Consider the following 22,194-nt stretch of genomic DNA (forward strand, 5'->3'; position numbering starts at 1 on the left):
GAGTTGCGTATCTCATCACTCCATTGACGTTGACTCTCTTTGTCCCGTGCTCGAGGAGGGCTATAGCGTAGGTATCTTCCTTAGAACGAATGTCTTTCTTTTCGTTCTTAAAGGGCATTGTCTCTAGTGTCCATAGACTCTCGACATGCTGCAGGAGTGTGGTGTCTCCTTCTGTCACTCTGGAGTGGAGGCAGTTAGTGGCTGCTGTTCGGTTAAGAGACTTAGCGAGGGGGCCTTGTAATGTCCATCCTAGGCGGGTCTCGACTGCTGCAGGACAACCTCTGGGTCCTGTATGGACCCGGTATATCGGGACTATGAGGTCTGCATGGTCGGAGCCTATCAGCAGGGTCGGGGTGGCGCCGTCTATGAGCGGGATAGGAAGTTGACGCAGGTGCACATATTTCTCCATCAGCTTGGCGATGGGGTAGGTGTACTGCGATAGTCCTATTTCTTGGCTGGTGAAAGCATTAGTAATCCTGTACCGTCTCTCTGGCTGCCCGCTTGCTGCGATAGTGAAGGAGACATTCTCGCCCTTCATCGTCTTTAGATCTCGTCTTATTGTCCGAATAGTCATCTGGTTCTCGCTCCCCCGTAGCCCCAGCTGGGCCGCAGCGGACGCGAGGAGAAGGGTCTTCTCTGACCCGTCATCAAGGACGGCGTAAGTGTCCATGATCTTATCTTGGTAACTCAGTGTTACACGGACCACCTTTAAGAGCACCTGGGCGCCGCTGCTGCTAGCGGGGTCAATGTACATAACACTTGCCTTTGTGCTGTTGGATGGTGCAGGCTTTCTTTTGTTACTGTCGTGTGGGACATCCAGATGGGCTCCGTCACACCGACTACACCTCTTCTTTAGGCGGCACTCGGCTGCCATGTGACTGCGCGCACATCGGTAACAGCGCCTGTTGGACTTTATCCACTGACTTACTTCTTCAGCGGTCATCTTCTTGAACTGGTCACATTGTGACAACCAGTGTTCCTTCTCGCAGTACGGGCACACCATCTTCCACTTCTCTTTCGTCGAGGGGGTACTGTGGTTCTTGCTGCTCGGTACTGATTCTGATTGGTGCATGACAGTCACCGATCTTCGGCCATCGTTTACTCTCCTAGGTCCCTCTCTGGAGCTTGGCGTGCTCCGCACGAACGTATACAGCCGTAGGCTGCTGACTTCTCTCGCCAGGAAGTCGGCTAAATCTAGGAGGGATGGCTCGGGACCGTTAGGATCACGGTGGTCTCTTTGCCGCCTGAAGCGCTCCTGTCGGGCGGGCGGCAGCTTCTCTAAAATCCTCTCGACGTTCGAGTTTGCGTATAGTTCGTGCATACCCTTTTCTCGTTGCGCCCCCAGCATCCCTACCAGGGATTGTACTTTTATAGACAGGTCGTCTAGTGAGCGATTGTCTGTTGCTGGGGGTAGGCGGTCGATATGCCTTATCTCCTGTATTACGTAATCCCATATACGTCCATATCTCTGGTCCAGCGCTGCTAGAGCCGCGGTGTATGGGGTCGTAGAGGTGGCATAGGCCAGCGCTATGTTGTGCGCTCGGGGCACTTTCAGGTGCTTCAATAATATTGCATACTTGTGGCGTTCATCAGCGACATCCACCATCATTGTCTCTAAGCACATCCGGAGCTCCGTGTACTGTGCTCGATTCTCATGGGTGAAGTCTGGAAACGTCGGTGTGCCAATGTATGACGCCATGGATGGCTGGCACATCGGTGAGCGTTGGGAGAGAGGCCTCCTGGGCGAGTCTCTTCTTACGCCTCTCGGTGGGCTGGTACTGGCAGGGTACCATGGCCCGCTGGTCCAGGTGCTATTCCTCGGGACTGGTCGAGCGTCATGCTCACCCGTGAATCGAGTCGGGGGTCTGTAGCGCAGAGCCGCGGGGGTATAGCCTGGGCTGTACTGGACCTCCTGGTCCTGTGGAGTAATGTGCTGCTGTCGGGCTTGACTCTCCTCTTCTCCCTCTTCTTCTTCTGCCAGGTCACCTAAATCTTGTAGTCGTCTATTTAGCCTCTCCGCGGTGTCCGCCGTTCCTTCCTTGTAGCTGGGTCTCACTTGGACCGGTCGGGGAATGAGTTCGGAGGGGGGTGTAGACTCTCTCTGGTGGTCGAGTTCAAGGTCGCCTGCTCGGTTAGGGGAGGGTGCCCTTGACGTGTGTCTTGACGAGGCTCTGGAACCCCTTGTGGAGGGAGGGGGTGTTGCCCTGGTGATCAGCTGCTCCATTAGCTGCGCTTGTAGTCTGTCGCGCTCGGCTTCGCGCTTGGTGAGATCTGCTTCTCTTTGGGCACCGGCAGCGGCGCGCTGGGCGTCGGCCCGGTCTCTTGCCATATTCTCTTCCGTCTGAAGGCGTCTCAGCTCCAGACGTATGTGCTCTTGCTGCGCTTGGAGTCGATCGCGTTCACCCTGAAGTCGATCGCGTTCACCCTGAAGTCGATCGCGTTCGGTAGAGGCTGTCAGGCTGGCGAAGAACGCCTGTGACAGCATCCTCTCCGCTTCGCTGGGGGAAGACGCTTGTAGAGGTGAGCCGCTCCTGGCTGTACTCGTTGGGGAGTCCTGGAGCTCTATCTCCTCGGCGCTCTCCTCATCTTGTTCCGTGCAGAGTTCCACCTCTGGAGGGTTGTCTTCCTCCCGGAGCTCTGGGGGGGCTACTTCTTCGGTATTGGCGGGGGGTAAAGTCGTGTCAGTTCCCTCCTGGTCCCCACCGTGAGCTTGGTCAGTTACATTAGAACCCACTAGGGCCTCTGTGGTCGGGGTATCCTGGTTGATAGGGTCGGACATAATTTTACTTTCTACTTTTACTGCGTTTACTGTTTGTAGAAGGCTAGGTCGTTTACTGACGGCGTAATCCTCTAAGTACTGAGGTGGCTGTCGTCTACGTTGCGGGCGTTCTACTTTAGGAGGACCGTTTCGTGGAGTGTTCATCATAGGCCATTTCAATATTAATACCACTATATTAATATTACACTAATTACCCTCCGGCTCGAAGGACCAATTGTAACTGAGGGGTACAATTCCCTGACTGTATTGATAAGTATGGTATCATTAAACCACTACCGCTTTATGTACTTTAATTACTGGCCATACAGTACACGATATCTAAGTATGATGAACACTTTCCCACATATGAAATCAGGTCCACACAAAGGTAATAGTCAAATATTTAATATATAGCAAAAGGTACATATAATAGTTACTTATTACATTTATGATTTGAATTGAATGCTCTTGTAAGGCAAATGAGTACTCGTATGCAAATCAACACTGAATGTCCAATCTCTGGTTACACAGGAAGCAAGTATACAACCTGGCTCTTAGGGGATTATAGCGATGGTCACTTAATGATTATAGCTGGATAATATACTGAAGGGGTCCCGCCGGTTGTAAGCCAGTAGGGGGGGTAGGAGAGCCGTCGGCTGTATCCCGTCTGGTCAACGATTTCTAGGGAGAGTCCAGGTACAGAACACAGTGCCCGTAGAACCTTGATCCGCAGATGAATACACTTGGGCTCTCTTGTAGACGATAGCTGTAGCTGTAGCTGTAGGTCCACAACGAAGAAGAAGCGAGGCGACCTCAGTCTGGTCTGAGCGCCGTCTCACCTTGGCTCCTCTCGGGGTAAATCCAACACTCACCGGTGTTGGCGATTATCCGCTCCACAAATCAAAGCACCAAAGCAAATAGATATTCCATGCCGTATAGGGCTCAGCAGTCGTCGGGGTAGGTAATCCAATGTGCAGGTCCACTCGTCCTCGCCTAGAACTCCTCGGATGAAAGCACCACGCGTGGTCTGCCCAACCTGGTTAAGACTCTAGATAACGCGAGGAAACGATGGGGGTGCTGCTCACTTTAGAACTCTAACCGAACGATGCACCATACATAATAGACTATTATTACTTAATAGAAATACGGTGCCAAACTCTGGCAATTCAGCTATTAATTCGCACGAGGTCTCACTGCTATTCTAAGGCCAAACAGGCCGTACTACACCGCACGCGGTATCGTGGGGTGAGGCTTCACGTCTTGTTACTTAGTTGGGTAGAAGGGTAAAGGACTAAGAGGAATTCTACATTTCTTGCGCCATATTTATATGCACAGTGGACAAGTAGTGCCGCTCTGCTTTCGGTAGCCGTATTCCTGCGCGGAGCTGAGGCTAGTAAAGGCATGTCTCGTCGGTACCTTTGAACTTGAACGCCAGGGGCTTGTCCCTGGCGCCTGGTCCTTTTGTCCAATAAGAGAATGAACTATTATGGGCTGTAGTAGAATAAAGGGATATTCAGTGTATATGTACAAGGAATATACAAGGGATATCAAACGATATACAAATACTATTAAATATATATCCATAAATAAATATATATATTCGGTTTAATCTGATCCTTCACAACAATAACACTATCCCTAATGTTATCACATGTTTCTATGTAATTTACCTATGCAAATCTGTGCCGTCAATACAAAATAATCACATTTTTACTAATTAGTTGAGTAGGAAAGCGGATACTATCATGCACCCCCTGGAAATATATTGTTAACCAGTGTTTCCAGATTGGAAACAATGTGTAGACAATGATAGGCTATATAAAAAATCTGTCAGAGTGTCCCATGTATCATTTATATGCAAATGAAGGACGCGATTATCAAAAAATCGCAAAAAGTTCAGTTTAATATATCTCAGCCAATATTGCAGATAACTGAACAAATGAGGTGTCTAGAGACCCATGTTTTGAGGGTCAAATATCACAATAACACTATCCCTAGAGTTATCACATGTTTCTATGTAAGTAGCCTATGCAAATCTGTGCTGTCAATACAAAATAATCACATTTTTACCAATTAGTTGAGTAGGAAAGCGGATACTATCATGCACCCCCTGGAAATATATTGTTAACCAGTGTTTCCAGATTGGAAGAAATGTGTAGAAAATGATAGGCTATGTTAAAAATCTGTCAGAGTGTCCCATGTATCATTTATATGCAAATTAATGACACCATCGTCAAAAAACGAATGTCGCTATTTCAGACAATATTGCAAATAACTGAACAAGTAGGTTGTCTAGACCAGTGGTTCCCAAAGTCGGGGTCGCGACCCAAAGGTGGGCCGCGAGCAGCCACGGGTGGGCCGCGAGATGATTTTAAAAAAATAATAAAAAAATAAAAAAATAATTTTTTTTTATTTTTTTTTTCTTTATTTTATTTTTTTTTATTTAAATTTTTTTTGTCAGGCCACTGAACTTAGAAGCAGGCCAGGACAGTGTTTCTAGTTGTATTCTAAAATTATTTTCTATTGTATTCTAAAATGTGACTATATGGTTTTATATTAACTTAATAAATAAACAAAAACGAAAAATCTACTTATTTCAACGAACATTTCAAACTAAATAACAGATTATGCACATAAAACGCTGAAAACAACCGAAGCAACAATAGTATTTTAATGAGGCTATTATTATTATCATTATTATTTTGCAACAAGTTAGCCCTCTCATAAATAGCACATATAAATTAATAACTAACTTGAACTAACTTAATAGGATTGAAGTGATATTTGGCTTAAAAAATCGGTCGCCTGGCAAAAAAAAAAAAAAAAAAGCCAGACGATGTGCATTGGGCCGCGGCTCTCTGACGCCTTATTTTCTGGGCCCTGGCCTGAAAAGTTTGGGAACCCCTGGTCTAGACCCATATTTTGAGGCTCAAAAATCATAATAAAACTATTGCCAGAATGATCACCTGTTTGTGGCGAGCTAGTATGCAAATTTGTGGCACCTTTACAAATAATAAAGCATTTTTACCAATAAAGACACATCATATTGTAGATGACTGAACAAAAAAAGATGTGGATTCATGTTTTGAGGGTTAAAGATAGTAATACAATTTCTGAAGTGGTCACATAGCTCTGGCATGCTTATATAAGAGTGCTGCTTTCAATGCCATTTCTTACGTAGGTCTACATGTATGTAATACGGTAAATACGTCCTCTGTTCTGGATATCTTCTTTGTTGACACAACATTCAAATATTTTTTTCTATTTGTATTTTGTGCCCTAAACTACTAATCATCATCATCACTAAAGCAATTGTCAAAGTCTATCTCTTCGATCTCCATCTCTTCCTCCGCCTCATCCATGAATTTATAAAGTGATCTTATTTCTGATGAGTGATGGACATATAGCTCTGTAAATTAACATTTGACCACACAGTTTGTGGTAAGTGCATAGAACTATCCCGACTGCCTTTTTTGCACAATATCATCCTATTGCCCAAGCCTAGCTCACAGTACAAAGAAAGATATCCTTGTGGCAGGTCTAAGACTCCTAGGTCTTTAACTAAATTAAATCATTGGAAATCAAACACAGAAAGAGTTTGTGCCATAAGAAATTAAACAATAATGTAAGCAAACCATAGAAAAGCGTAAAATAACAGAGGTTGCAGCCACCACACTTGTTGGGAAGTGCATGTTCATATTTGACTTGGTGGCACTAGTGCAAGTGGGGGATAAATCATGGCTCTCTGCAACTACAGTATGTAATCTGACATATGTCAGGTCTAATTATCACCCAGGGGCCCACAAAACTACTTAAATCCCCATGGAACCATTTCAACTCAGGCTCCAACAGTAACTAGGAGAAATATCCCCACGGGCTACACTTGGTTATGAGAAGACAAGAGCAGACTCTACAGAAAAGAGGAGATTATATATAGAAAGAATAATGGGGAGGAGAGACAATAATGGAGAGAGGGAAGGAAGGAGAAGGGAGAGAGGGGGGGAGAGAAGAAGTTAGATTATTTCCTTACTTCAGGGATGAAACGGGATGTGAGAGGGAGAGATATGATGTGTGTGAGATAATGTGTATGTGAGAGAGAGAGAGAGAGAGAGAGAGAGAGAGAGAGAGAGAGAGAGAGAGAGAGAGAAGATAAGAGAGAGAGAGAGAGAGAGAGAGAGAGAGAGAGAGAGAGAGAGAGAGAGAGAGAGAGAGGGGAGAGAATGTATGAGAGAGAGGGAAAATGTGAGAAAGGGAGAGAGATAATGTGAGAGTGGGAGAGTGATACTGTGAGAGAGACAGAAAGATAGAGAGAAATAATGTGTGAAAGAGAGGGGCAGTGAGAGAGAATGTGAGAAAGAGAGAGATGAAGAAAGAGAGCAAGCAAGAGAGGGGGGCATCCATTAGCCTATTTTCTTGGTGGATTCTTAAACTTAAGACTGAGAATTAGGCCTCAGGTACAGTATGTCTGCATGCACACATACTATACATACACAAACACACTATCTCTCTCTCTCTCTCTCTCTCTCTCTCTCTCTCTCTCTCTCTCTCTCTCTCTCTCTCTCTCTCTCTCTCTTACTCTCGCCCCAGGTACAGTATGCATATACACACATACAGGTTTTGAGATAAGCAATGAGGATATTGCATGCTGCAGTGGGAGATGCTGAGGTTAGTAAGATAGACTATGTTTCAGTGTGTGTGTGTGTGTGAGAGAGAGAGAGAGAGAGAGATAGAGAGAGAGAGAGAGAGAGAGAGAGAGAGAGAGAGAGAGAGAGAGAGAGAGAGAGAGAGAGAGAGAGAGAGAGAGAGACTGTCAGTCTGTATGTGTGAAATTTAGTTAGAGAGAAAGTGAGACCCAAAAACATGCGTGCGTGTGGGTGGGTGTGTGTGTGGGGGTGTGTGTGTGTGTGTGCCACTCAGCACTCTGCTGGTGTTGCAGCTGGAGGTAAAATTGGTCCCAAGATTCCATGCTCCGTTTTTTTCCAGAGGAGCCGGCTTGCCAGTTAGCTACTGCACAAAACCTGAAGGATTTCAGTCCAAAATACCCCACATCAACAAAAAATTACTAATTATCAATTACTGCTCTCCCAAACTGGCTGCTAAAAAGATAATACAAATATTTATAATGTGTTCTTTGCTAGCTTGCCTGGCTTAATAAGGGTCTCAAATTACGCAATTTCTAAAAGAAAACGTGCTCAGGTTAGTACAATTTGTGTATATGCAAATGTCTTAGGATAATTAACTGCTTAACAGTTTGAGTGCCAGCCATTTAACATTGGAAACCCTGTTGAATGCCAGCACCCACTTCCATGATAGCGTTGTGAACGTATAATCTCTCTCTTAAATTATGGCTATGTGTCTAATCTGCCTGTCGTTTATCAATGACTTGTTTGCAGTCAACATTGTCGAAACAGATTGTTTTTTTATCGGTTCATTTTCATTTTATAGCATTTTTAAAAGCCCTCGTTTTCAAGGAAAATATATAGATTCCGTGATAAACAGCATTTACTGGAATATTCTAGCATACACAAAAACGTTGTCATTTTTCGGCCTATTTATGAATCGTTTTTAAATAAATGCTAGATTATCGATAGTATATGTGTACTTATGCATGCTATAGAGGCGGGCTGAAAAATATATTCTCTCATTTCCTGATCAGCGATCACCGCGCACACACACACACACACATAGGGCAAAAGCTTATATCTCCGTGAAAACAGGTCTGATTATCCTAAGACTGGTCAAATTAATTCCTTACCTGAGATCAGATGTTATCCAAGAAGATTATTCCAATTCCTGATCGGCATTCCAAATATTGATCACGCTTATTGATTACAGTGTTGGTACTGTAAATACATAATCGTCGCTGTTCTGATGGCCGGCGATCACTTGGTCTCTTCAGTTGGCCTTGACGGAAAAGTAAAATGAGGAAACTGACCACTCCCCCTGCATCAGTCTGAAGTAATGGGGTGCAGTTACACAGGGAGAGACGATAGGGGGCGGTATCTTCCCAATTGAGCTCAGAGAGACTCTGCAGCACTAACCCGAGGCTCGATTGATGAAATATGAATTCAAATCGCCAATAAATTTAAAAAAGCGGCAAACAGACGCTATATAGCATCGGGGGCACTCAAAGGTCGGCATGAACTAACGATAAAAAGCGTCCGTGGCATCCAATGTGTTAAGCGAGTTGAGATTTATTTCACGTTATGAATAGATCATGAAAAACCGTTGCACATTGCATCGGAAACCGGATGATATGGACGCAAGGAATTGACACCGTCATGAAATCGTTGTAGTCCTAAGAAAGAGGAGAGCTTTCGATGGACCTCAAAACTTCATAAAACTACACTATCCAGCTCACACCAGCCGCTGTCAAAGCTGTAGCCGGCTGACATGCAAAAGAAAGAAAGGGCAATGTTTAGCTTGGAATTGTGAACAAATGAAGGTATGTAGAAACAACTTTTTTTTTTACATGTTGGACTAGAGATTGTGTCTGTCAAATGAGCCATACTATTGTCTCCATAACTATAATATAGAATATACAATAAGGCGGCTACGTGGCGTAGTGGGCAAGGCGCTCGCCACGACATCTGGAGACGCTGGGCTCGCCTGTTCGAGCCCAGCGCTCCACATTTGCTTTCAGTTTAGCTGGTCGTCCACAGTAATACATATTGGCCGTATTAGGGGGTGGGAAACTGATGGGTGGGGATCGGGCGTTGTGGACAGCGACTCCTACAGGTCGGTTGGTGCGCCTGCGCAGTAGAATCAGGAAGTGTCGGGGGCAGCGTGAGCCTCCCACGCGTTACTCCTCGCCACTGAGAGATCGAGCTGCGCAGGTGAAAAGATGCGACTGCTGTTACCTCAAGTACCGGAGGGGACTTGTGCTATGTATGACTTAGTCCACATTGCAGCCGGCTTGTGGGAGGCAAGAAACAGCGTTCGTGACAGGGGAGGGTTGAATTGGATGATACGAAATTGGGATGGGAGAAAATATAGAAAATGGGAGAAAAAGTGGATAAAAAAAAATATATAGAATATACAATAGCTCCGCAAAGATCGTGAAATATCGTGAAAATGGTCAAGAAAAGCTGGCGCCAGCCAGTGCAGATGGGGAAAGGCCGTGGCATTCAATGAGTTAAGTAGGACCAACCGTTACGCCAAATGTTCTGACCCCTCGGCTATCAGACTTTTAAACACAGACAGTAGTAATTTTAAGTAGCCTTTACACTTAGTAGTCTGTTTTTACTTTTACTGGATTGTGTATTGCATGGAATGATGTCGTTGTTGCCGTGCTGTCGTTGAGATGTTTTCGATTTTGTTGTTTGTTGTTTTTGTTACTTGTGAAGCTACAATATGAATTTCCCCACGCGGGATCAATACAGTTGTCTGAACCTGAATCTGAATCTGTAAATGACGATGTTGTCTATGTCATTATTACCTGTGAAGACGGAGGTAGTGACTGCTCTGCTCTCCTGGCTGCCTCTGACAGCCTTGATGCTGATTTCATACTCGGTAGCAGGAAACAGGTTGGACAGGGTGTAGTTAGTCACATCACTGTCAATCACCACACTGTCTACTCGACCTGCAGGAGACAGCATAGACAAAGAGCAACATCACAGTCATTCACACATTCAAACTTTATTTAGCCGCGAAAGATCCAGTGAGAATAAGTGATATTTTTCAATGATGTCGAGAAAAGTACAGCACACAACAAATATATATTTATATATATATCTTTTTCAGCTATGCCCTGCTTCACATTCACACAGTTCCATGTAATATCAAAATAAAAACAAGAAAGTCAATCAATGAAACCATTAAAAACAACTGCAGACTGGGGTGAAATGGTTGGTCATGATTTAAACTGGCCAAAGGATACTAACAAATTGAGTTTTAAAGTATATTGCAGGATGTGCAGGGAGTGTAAGCCAATCATTGGAGTGAGTATGATAAGGCCCAGTCCAATAATGATGTGATATAAGGGTGAAGATCTCCGACAATGGCTTTATATAGAAATATATGCCAGTGCAAATCACGTCTCTCTGCCAGAGAGGACCACCCAACCTTATTGTACAGACACAAATGGCGAGTACTATCATCAGTGATAAATCTCAGGGCTGGGTGATGTACAGAATCCAAGGGCTTACGAGTGTATTGTATTACTTATTAAGTTGTACTAAGTTAGTGCTTGAGGTGAAGCTTGAACAGTACACAGCTGATCAGCGATGTAAACCAAATCATAACCAAACATGGTTCAAACTCTGACAACAAGGTGCTCCATTTAAGCTGTTCTGCCTCTCCCTGCTGCCCACCATGTAGATATCCTCTATACTGGGCTGGCTTATTATGTCTTGCAATATTCACAGTATCACATCATCAGAGGATGTGTGATTGCTTGTTGATTGATTGATTGGGTGATTGATTGATTGATCAGTTGATTGATTGGTTGATTGGTTGGTATCAAAGGAACAAAAGACCACACATTTTCTCCTTCACTTGCAATTCAATCAAATGACTGGTTGGAGTTTGCTTTGAAGTTTGTTTTGTAAGCTTGTCGTTGCTGTAAATTAGGTTAACCTCAGGCCGTGTTCACATCTGAAAGTCCACGGATAGTCCGGATTTTCTGGTGGACCAAATGTGAGAACGATACATTGTTTGATTTTGGTTTGCGTTCACACTGCCCTTTTTTTAGCTAACCTAATTTGTAAACAAAGGACATGCAGTCGCCAAGTCGTTCATCTATTGGACAGATCAGTCGCCCAGGTCAGTCATTCTATTGGACAGATCATTTTCGGGAAAATCCCGCCTGAATCCTTGTAGTGAATGACAGCAACAATGGAGCCACACCGCCTTTTTTGCGATTGCCATCATGGCTGTCATTGTTTTGTTATGGTGTGCCTGCCAAATACGAGCGGTAGAGGCAGAGTATGAGGAAGCAAGACGTGGGATTGATGTAGTGTTGCTACACATCATTCAGAGGAGACGTCGCAGAGACTACCACCAAAGAAGGAGACGGCGAACCCTGATGGATGCCCGTGATATGTTGGCTGTGTTGTTGCACAGAAGACGAGTTAGGTAAGTTACGCTACTATTGCTTATGGGTCCATCTGGTTGAATCTATAATAATAATCTATAATATGATTCCATCACGTTTTGGGGGTTGCTCGTTGGTCTAGTGCTCAGGATACCATCTAGTTCATCAAACCATGGGCATTTATCTTTTTCGTCCCCGGAGCTACCAGACTTCCGTAGGAGATCTCAAACTTTTACATAATTCTGCCGTCGTTTTTTTTTTTTTTACTTTCAACCAGCATTGTTCTCCACACCGATCGATCCCCCTCTCTTTCAGTTTTTCACTAAATAACACCTGGCGGCTGAGTGGCACAGTGGGCAAGGCGCTCACCACTAACACAGGAGATGCTGGTATCGAGCCCAGCTCTCGGCGTTGCTACCGGCTTGGCCGGCCTTCATACTAACACAATTGGCAAGTGTTAGAGGGTGGGAGAGCCGGTGGGTGGGGATTGGACGTTGTGGACAGCGACTCCTACAGGTCGGTTGGTGCGCCTGTACAGCAGAAACAGGAAGTATCGGGGGCAGCGTGAGCCTCCCACGCGTTACTCCTCGCCACTGAGAGTTCGAGCTGCTGCGGTGAAAAGATGCAACAGGCTGCCTCCTCGTGTACCGGAGGGGACACGTGATGCAAGGCTTCTATCCTCACTACAGCCGACCAGTGGGAGGCATAGTTTAGCAACATTCAAGACAGGGGAGGGAAGAATTGGAAATACGAAATTGGGATGGGAGAAAAATAGAAATTGGGGAGAAAAAGTGGATACAAAAAAAATAACACCTCAGTATTTTTATGAGTTTCTACTAATAATTTGGACATTTTATCTTCTGCCCATATCTCTAGTAGAGCCTTCACCTCGTCGCTCCCCCACATCTGTCCTCGACTCATTGCTGCAGTTGTCAACGCTAGGTGGCGTCCGTCTTCATCCCACAATGCATTGTAGGCTACTTTGCTTCCTAGATTAGGTACCACTTTGAAAGGGACAGAGTCCCAACTTTTCAAGATGACCATGGTTCGGTTGTTTGGTCCTCACAATAGTTTGGTTTGTGTTCACACCTCTCCAAACGAAACAGACTGTTGATTTAAAGGGACCATGGTTCACTTAAAATGGACCAAACAGGGTAGGTGTGAACGTGACCTCAGTGTCGCACAAGTTCAAATAAAGGTTTGAAATTTAATTAAATTAAATGAAAACACAGTTATTGCAAGCAACATTTTGGCAAAAAGTACAATCCACCTGACAGAAACATTGTTCCCAGTAAATATGGTTTAATAAATATTGCTTAATTGCCAGTGAAGAAATTTGTAAGTTTTATGTTCCTTTGTTTTTTGGCCAATGGTCTTCTCCTGCTCACCTGTCCTCCTGCACTCAGGTGTGCTAAAGTTCTAAAAAACATTATTTGGTTGGTTGGTATTGCAATTCCTCACACGTTTAAATTTTAAATGTACAAGGGGAATCCATTAGATACTGTGTTGACCCCCGCCACCCCCTTCCACAAGATAAATGGAGGCATGTCACTGTGTACAGTATATCCTACCTCTGGCTGACTGGTAGGACATCTTGTAATAGTCAAAGGGAGCCAATGGCTTGACCCAGGAGATTGTCACCATGTCTTCAGACTCATAGGACATGGTTATCTCTTTAGGTGGATCCATCCCTAGAGGACAGACAGAGAGGAGGAGAATAGAGCGGGCGGGGGGAATAGAGGAAAGGGGGGGGGGGGGGGGGGGTAGAGGCGAACAATATTGAGGTTAGCTATTAAAAAGGTCTCCAATGGACTATGATGTGGTAGAAACAGAGAGAGAGAGAGAGAGAGAGAGAGAGAGAGAGAGAGAGAGAGAAGAGAGAGAGAGAGGAGAGAGAGAGAGAGAGAGAGAGAGAGAGAGAGAGAGGTTCGTAGACAGCCGATATCATGCCGTGGTCCAAACATGTAATGAGGATATACTCTTGCGTTTAGTTGCCTCAGTCCTTTGACCCCCTTGATCTTTTCAGTAACACCTTGCAACATTCCCGAACAGCCTTACAGGCTGGATTCAAACTAGTGGCCTTTGCAAGCTTGTTTCTGTAACCCCTTGGTTTGTTAAAGTATGGTTCGGGACTCAAAGGTGGTCACTGGGCCTTCTTCTGGTGGGTCCCCACATGACAACAGTAGTAATATCAGAGACATAATGAGGAGACAGAGCACTCCGGGATCATTGGATCATTAATACAATATGTCAGTAATATGTGAGCTGTCAGAGTCATTGTTATGGCCTTTCTAGTAGTTATGGAATTCTGGTATGGCTGTTCTAGTGTTAAAGGGATTTTTTACTTTAGTAAGCTAGCGACCACTACTGTCCCTGTCTGCCATCAACACCACCATTCCTCCCAGGCGTCAGGCTCCTCATCAACTTTCATTCATTGTGGGGATCTAGTTTAAATACTTCTGAAGTGTAAACAAACTATACAGCAATATTAATCTGTGTAATATATATTATATACCTTTTTGTCAATGGTGCTTGTTTTTCTTAGCTAATTAGTTGATATTTTCTAATTATCAATAAAGGAACTATTTCTCACTTGAGGTGTAGTTTAACCAACTGTCAACTCTTCACAGCATGTTTGGAATCTTTCTTCCAGTAAGGCAGCAGGTAACCATGGTAACCACTCCCGAACATTCCATGCAGAGCAATATTATACACAGCACACTCAAACTTACAATACATTTACTGGATCTGCTTTTATTTTTCAAATGAAATAAATATGTGAAGACACATCAAATGCCAAAACAACCACATACATTTTACTGATAATTGTCTGTTTTATTGAAATCTGTACAGCAGTCATTTGTTTTCAGAAATATAATATTTAGACTAGCTCCCCAAAATGAATGGAAGTGAATGAGGAGCCTGACACCTGGGAGGAATGGTGCTGTTGACAGTGGACAGCAGGGACAACAGTGGTCACTATCTTACTTACATAGAGGTAAGACTGCTGACACTTGACAAGTTCTACTAAAGCGAAATATCCTTTTAAAGTCCCTTTATTCCTCACTTTGTATCCACCCAAAGCCATTATTTTCTGTAAGTGGCATTGTCCTCCATCTGTGGAGGCACATGGGCATTTTTTATCATGCAAATTAGTTTTAGTGAACACCATCAAAAATATTTTTTATGGGAAACACTCTGAGCGAGCTGTGAGCAGCTAAAGAACAGAGAAGAGACATTAGTATTATGATTGAGTCGGCTTTACCCGGCTGGAATTTATCCTTGGGATGATTTGTTTACGTGCCTCCCCAGACCTATTCACGCCTCCACAGTGGAAAGCAGTATAACCAAAACCATGTGAATAAACAATTAAAGTGACTGGGACGTCTGTAGAAATAGAGTGGGGGGTGGAGAGAAAGAGGGAAGGCAAAGTCAGAGGATATGAGGCAAAGCAGAGCGAGAACACATACAGAGAAAGGAGAGAGAGAAAGAGAGAGAAAGAAAGAGAGAGAGAGAGAGAGATAGAGAGAGAGAGAGAGAGAGAGAGAGAGAGAGAGAGAGAGAGAGAGAGAGAGAGAGAGAGAGAGAGAGAGAGAGAGAGAGAGAGAGAGAGAGAGAGAGAGAGAGAGAGAGAGAGAGAATAGATTTGGGAAGCAAGGTAAGTGAGAGAATGATAGAAGAGGTAAGCAAGGTCATGAGAGAAAGAGAGAGTGGAGAGCGAGAGAGCGAGAGAGAGAGACACACAGAGAGAGACAGATATAGTGAGGAGACAGATAGAGAGACCAAGAGAGAGAGAGAGAGAGATATAGAGAGAGAGAGAGAGAGAGATAGAGAGAGATGGTGATAGAGAGAGACAGAGGAGAGATAGAAACAGAGAGAGCGAGTGGAGAGAGGGAGACACAGCGAAAGAGAGACAGAGAGAGGCAGATAAAGAGAGAGGAGAGAGAGCGGAGAGAGAGAAAGTCAAGATGTGGAAAGTAAACAAAGAGGCATAGCAAATTGTGTAGAGATGGATAGAATAAGATGGAGAGGGAAGAGGAGGACAATAAAAAAGATTGCTTCCTTCTATTACAGTGGACAAGGACCCATATGGCGAACTCTTGTAAACAAGCCTCTCTCTCTCTCTCTTTTATTTCCAACAGACTATAAATGGCTATTATTCACAAGCACAGGAGACGATTTATAACTCCACGACTCTGGACTAATTTAAAGTCAGCCCGTACCGAAAATACCCCAGCTTGTATATAAATTGTGATTATTCATGTGTGCATATCTCTCTAATTGTATTTTCTTTAGCGGAGGTGGCAGCCTAGAGGTAATAGCTCTCTCTTTTTTTTAATGTATTTATTCATCATCCAATATCCAACCTACCATTAGTAAAGTACTTGAAAAGATAGTTTCAGTTCAAATAAATTCCTTTCTTGAAGAAAACAACATCTTAGAAGAATTTCAGTCGGGATTCAGAAAATATCATAGCACTGAAACTGCCCTCACCAAAATAATCAGTGACCTCACGGTAAACTCTGACGAGAATAAGATCTCCATCCTTATCCTGCTAGATCTCAGTGCAGCATTTGATACAATTGATCACGATATTCTAATCGATCGTCTTGAAAACCATGTCGGTTTCTCAGAACTTGTGCTAGGCTGGTTTAAAGCATACATCAGAGGGAGGAAATTCTATGTTAAACTAGGAGATCACATGTCTGATATATACAACAACAACTATGGAGTTGCACAAGGGAGTTGCTTAGGTCCTTTACTCTTCTCCCTTTACATGTTACCGCTGGGTGATATCATCAGAGAACATAATGTAGATTTCCATAGCTATGCGGATGATACACAACTGTACATATCTGCTGAACCAAATGATATAGTGATTAGCTCCATTACAGACTGCTTACTGGCAATAAATAAATGGATGAGTAAGAACTTCCTGAAACTAAACGAGAACAAAACTGAAATTCTAATTATCGGCCCCAAAACTAAAAAATAAACATTAATAAAGAGCCTGGGAGGACTAACCCCTTGGATCAAATCTGAGGTCACTAGTCTCGGGGTTATCATAGATTCAGAACTGAACTTCAATTCTCATATTAGCAAAGTGACGAAAACATCGTTCTTCCATCTCAGAAATATAGCAAAAGTACGACCATTTATTAATCAGAACGATGCTGAGAAGCTAATTCATGCATTCATATCTAGCCGGTTAGACTACTGTAATGCACTTTTCACAGGTCTCCCTAAGAAAACCACAGAGAGGCTTCAGCTAATCCAAAACTCTGCAGCCCGACTGCTAACTAGAACCAAAAGGAGAGAGCACATTAGTCCAGTCTTAGCTGCTTTACACTGGCTTCCTGTAACATTTAGAATTGACTTGGTCCTTCTCCTTACATACAAAGCTCTAAATGGACAGGGACCTAGCTACATCGCCAAAACACTAATAAATTACATACCAGCAAGAACACTGCGATCATCAGCTGCTGGACTACTAGAGGCTCCCAGAAACAGTCAAAAGAGGATCGGTAATGCAGCCTTTATCAACTATGCCCCAAAACTGTGGAACAAACTACCCCAAAACATCAGAGAAGCCAACTCGCTAGACATCTTTAAAAGACAGCTTAAAACCTATCTCTTTGCTCAGGCATTTCACTGTGGGGTAATGCAGGCAAATATTTGAAGATAGATATCTGCTACCACCTAGTGGCAAGGGGAAATATTATTATAGAAACATCAGGGATATCCTGACACAAATTGTACTTACCTGCACTGTAATATCCTAGGGATATCTGTGTAGCCCATAGCCTACCACAGCACAGCAATGATGCGTGCGTGATGACGTGTTACGTATTCCAGTCATCCGATATGCAGACGCTGTTCTTTGTGTTGGCATTGCTGCCCGGGACGTGATAATAAACGGTAACCCAATAAGCAGTCGCCCGATTCCATCATTCCCTATAGACACTAAGAGTGACGTTTAGCGGAATATTACATGGTGCCAGAAGCCGGGTCTTGTTCGAACCCATGCCAAGAAAGAAAAAGAGAAAGAAAGACAATATGGAGGCTGCAGCAGTACCAATGCCGACGATGCATTGGGAATCCTCAAACCTACCTGACGCATGGAAAAAACTCCGCCAGCACGTCGAGCTAATGTTTAGCGGACCGTTCAACGGCAAGACAGAGGAAATCAAATGCAGTTACCTCCTATTATGGATCGGGGAAAAGGGAAGAGACATCTTCAACACCTGGCAGTTAAGCTTAAAAAGCTTAGAGCTTAAGCTTAGAGCTTAAAAGCTACTACGACAAATATGAAGAGTACGTTATGCCAAAGGCGAATCCCATATTTGCAAGGTACAAATTTCAGGAGAAGGTCCAGGGGCCTAGCGAAAGTGTTGACCAGTTTGTTACAGAACTAAGACTGCTCGTGAATGACTGTAACTACCCCAATAGTGAGGAGATGGTTAGAGATAGAATTGTTTTCGCTACAAACTCTGTAAGGGTCCGGGAGAAGCTATTGAGCCACGGGGCAGCGCTAACGTTCGAGAAGGCCATGGACATAGCACGCTCCCACGAGCTAGCCCAGGTACAGATGAAGCTAATGATTAGCCCAGGGGCTAACGCTAGCCAGGACGTGCACGCGGTCGGCAAGAAGCCGTACGGGGCATGTACACAGCGCCCAGCCATGGACAAATACAGAAGCAACAGAGAAGACTCGACAGATAACACATGTAGGAACTGTGGAAGAGAGCGCCACACGGAGTCAGAAGACTGCCCAGCTAAAGGTCGCAAATGCAATAAATGCCAGAAATTCAACCATTTTGCAAACGTGTGCAGAAGCCGCACGGACGTGCACGGCAAGAGGAAGGACGTGCACGAGGTATCAGAGGAATGTGCATGTGCGCAACAGGATGACGAATGGTTTGTGGACTCCATCGTAACAGAGCACGCAGATACGAAGCGGGAACAGGCGTTCGCTGAGTTGGAGGTTGGTAAAGTCAACAAGCACAAAATAAAGTTTAAAATTGACACTGGTGCACAAGCGAACGTAATGCCAACAGCAACCTTCCACCAGATGTACGGTAAAGTGACACTAGGCCCACCATCCAGCCGACTCAGGATATGGTGGCCATGCTCTCAAGGTAGTGGGGTCATGCAAACTCACATGCAAGCATAAAGAAAATGTGCAAATGTTGGATTTTGATGTTGTGACCACTAATTCCCCCCCTGTATTGAGTTTAAGAGCATGCCTAGATCTGAACTTAGTAAAAATGATACACATTGTTGATGCACAGGTAGAGGACCCTGTTAACGTCAGGCAGGAGTTTCCAGATGTGTTTCAGGGCATCGGGTTATTCCCAGGGGAATGCAGTATCAGCATAGACCCAGCGGCTACGCCAGTCATATACCCCCCCAGGCGCATCCCATACGCTCTCCGTGGGCGTCTCAAAGAGGAACTGGACAACATGGAGAAGTCAAACGTCATAAAGAAGGTGACAGAACCCACAGAATGGGTCAGCGCCCTCGTCGTTGTGGAAAGACGCGACGGTAGGCTACGAGTGTGTTTGGACCCCCGAGACCTCAACAGGGCGATCCAGAGACCACACTACCCGCTCCCAACATTGGACGACATAACCCCAAGGCTCGCCGGAGCAAAGTACTTCAGTGTACTCGACGCAAGATCGGGCTACTGGGCGATCAAACTGACAATCATCAAAGTTAACTACTTTCAACACGGTGCACGGAAGGTACAGGTTCCTACGGCTCCCATTTGGGATCATCTCAGCGCAGGATGAGTTCCAGAGGCGGATCGATGACACATATGAAGGACTGTCGGGTGTGTCCGCCATCGTGGACAACGTGTTGGTCTACGGCCACACCAGAGCCGAGCATGATGCCAACCTGCGCGCCATGCTACAAAGGACAAGGGAAAGAGGGGTGAAACTCAACCCAGACAAGAGTGTCATCTGTGTGACCGAGGTAAGCTACTTCGGTCACAGACTGACACAGGAAGGCATTCGACCAGACCCAGACAAGGTCAAAGCGATCAGGGAGATGGAGCCGCCAAAGAACAAGGCTGAGCTGGAAACGATCTTAGGAATGGTCACATACCTCTCAAAGTTTGCTCCAGGACTGTCCGACGTGAACGCGCCACTGCGCCAACTCGTGAAGGAAAGCAGTGAATTCCAGTGGGACCCTGTGCACGACCAAGCGTTCCAACAGATGAAAGAGCTCATAACCCGTGAGCCGGGCCCCGTCCTCACATATTTCGACCACACCAAACCTGTGAGACTCCAGGTCGATGCCTCAAAAAGCGGACTAGACGCAGTCTTACTGCAGGACGGTAAGCCAGTCGCGTACGCATCTAAAGCTCTGAACAAGACCGAAGAGAACTATGCGCAAATAGAAAAGGAGCTGTACGCTGTCCTTTTCGGATGCAAGAGGTTCCACCAGTACCTGTATGGTCGACAGGTAGTGGTAGAGTCAGACCACAAGCCACTCGAGGCGATCCTCAGAAAATCCCTCGCCGCTGCGCCGCCGCGTTTGCAACGCATGATACTGCAGCTCCAAAGGTATGACATCGTCATTATGCACCGCCCAGGGAAAGACATTCCAGTGGCGGACACCCTGTCGAGAAAGTCTATCACCTACCAGGACCGCACACTAAGTGAGGGTATGGACACACAAGTACACACAGTCCTGAGCACCCTGCCTGTGAGCGACAACAAAATGACTGAGATCAAAGCAGCCACCGCCCAAGACCAACAGCTCATCACCCTAAGACAGATCTGCGAGTCAGGATGGCCTGAGACACGAAATATGTGTCCACCCAGTGTTGCCGACTACTGGAACCACAGGGACGAGATCACAGTGATGGACGACGTCCTCTTTAAGGGTGAGAAGATTATCGTGCCACACACGCTGAGACAGGACATGTTAACACGCATACACATAGGCCACAAGGGTATAGAAAAGTCTAAAGAGAGGGCGAGGGATGTGCTATTTTGGCCTGGAATGGGTAGACAAATAGAGGAAATGGTAGGCTCATGCAGCACATGTCAACAGTATCGTAGCTCCAACCCCAAAGAGCCAATGATATCTCATCAGATACCTGACCGACCATGGCAGACCGTCGCCACAGACCTCTTTACATTACATGGACAGGACTACATAGTCACAGTAGACTATTATAGCAGGTACATTGAGGTAGACAAACTACGCAGCACCACTACATCAGCCGTAGTGCGAATGCTCAAAGCCCAGTTCGCAAGGCTAGGCATACCAGAAACCGTAGTCAGTGATAACGGCCCATGCTATAGCTCCAGTGAATTTAAGACATTCGCACAGGACTGGGACTTTAGACATGTAACTAGCAGCCCTACTTACGCCCAGAGCAATGGCCTCGCAGAGAAGGGAGTCCAGATTGCAAAGTCACTGTTAGAGAAGGCTAGAGTAGACAACAAGGACCCATACTTGAGTCTGTTAGAATATAGAAATACACCAGTTGACAACCTCAAGTCACCCGCACAACTGCTCATGAGCAGACGCCTACGCTCTATCCTCCCCACCACCAGTCAGCAGCTACGACCACAGGTTGTAAACCAGAGCACAGTGCGCGCCAAGAGAGAACTATGCCAACAAAGACAGAAATATTACTATGATCGGACAGCAAGACCGTTGCCGACTCTGCAGGACGGAGAGGCCGTCCGTTTCCAACAGAATAATGGACAATGGAAGCCCGCCACTGTCATTCAACCAGCAGGCGCTGAAAGGTCTTACCACGTTCGTACTGATGAAGGCCAGGAATACAGGCGCAACAGACGTCACCTGTTGCAGACAAAAGAGACTGACCAAGGTACCCACCGAACAATGGCACAGGAGGCCAACACCCAGCCCCAGCAGCCGGAGATGGCATCACCGGAATGTCCACCACCTGAAGGTCCAGATGAACATTCTAAGTGCATCACTACCAGATCTGGTCGCATCGTTAAGCCAAGAGTAAAGCTTGACATTTAAGATCCTAAGACCCTACTCAGTGGACCCTGAATCATTACGGCCACGTGAAAGTGAAATGCATGTAAAACAAAAAAAAAGGAGAGAGGAGGAAATATTGTAATTACTGTAATTATCATAATAATTGACATGTCTTGAGACCGTTTTCTACTTATATTGTTTAAGTATACCGTTTCTGCCTATATTGTTTGAGTATAAATAATGGTCCACAGGTGTGTGAATATAGAACAAACGGTACCGTATATTCTAAAGTAATGTTTTCAGGATTCTAGGTTGCCACCGTGAGTTTCATCTTAGGAAGGGAGATGTAATATCCTAGGGATATCTGTGTAGCCCATAGCCTACCACAGCACAGCAATGATGCGTGCGTGATGACGTGTTACGTATTCCA

The 22,194-nt window shown here is 45.1% G+C and overlaps 1 protein-coding gene across 1 annotated transcript in view; it reads right to left on the minus strand.

Moving 5' to 3' along the window:
• tnr (tenascin R (restrictin, janusin)) overlaps positions 1-22,194 on the minus strand; it is a gene marked incomplete at both ends in the record, with an annotated part of 302,941 nt that overhangs the window by 130,568 nt on the left and 150,179 nt on the right. Inside the window, 2 exons of the mRNA XM_084327726.1 lie at positions 10,197-10,340; positions 13,364-13,483. Of these exons, the coding sequence (XP_084183852.1) occupies positions 10,197-10,340; positions 13,364-13,483 (264 nt within the window). The remainder of the gene's footprint in view (positions 1-10,196; positions 10,341-13,363; positions 13,484-22,194) is intronic.

Source organism: Notolepis coatsorum (genome assembly GCF_963971535.1).
Source record: "Notolepis coatsorum genome assembly, chromosome: 13".
NCBI lineage: Eukaryota > Metazoa > Chordata > Actinopteri > Aulopiformes > Paralepididae > Notolepis > Notolepis coatsorum.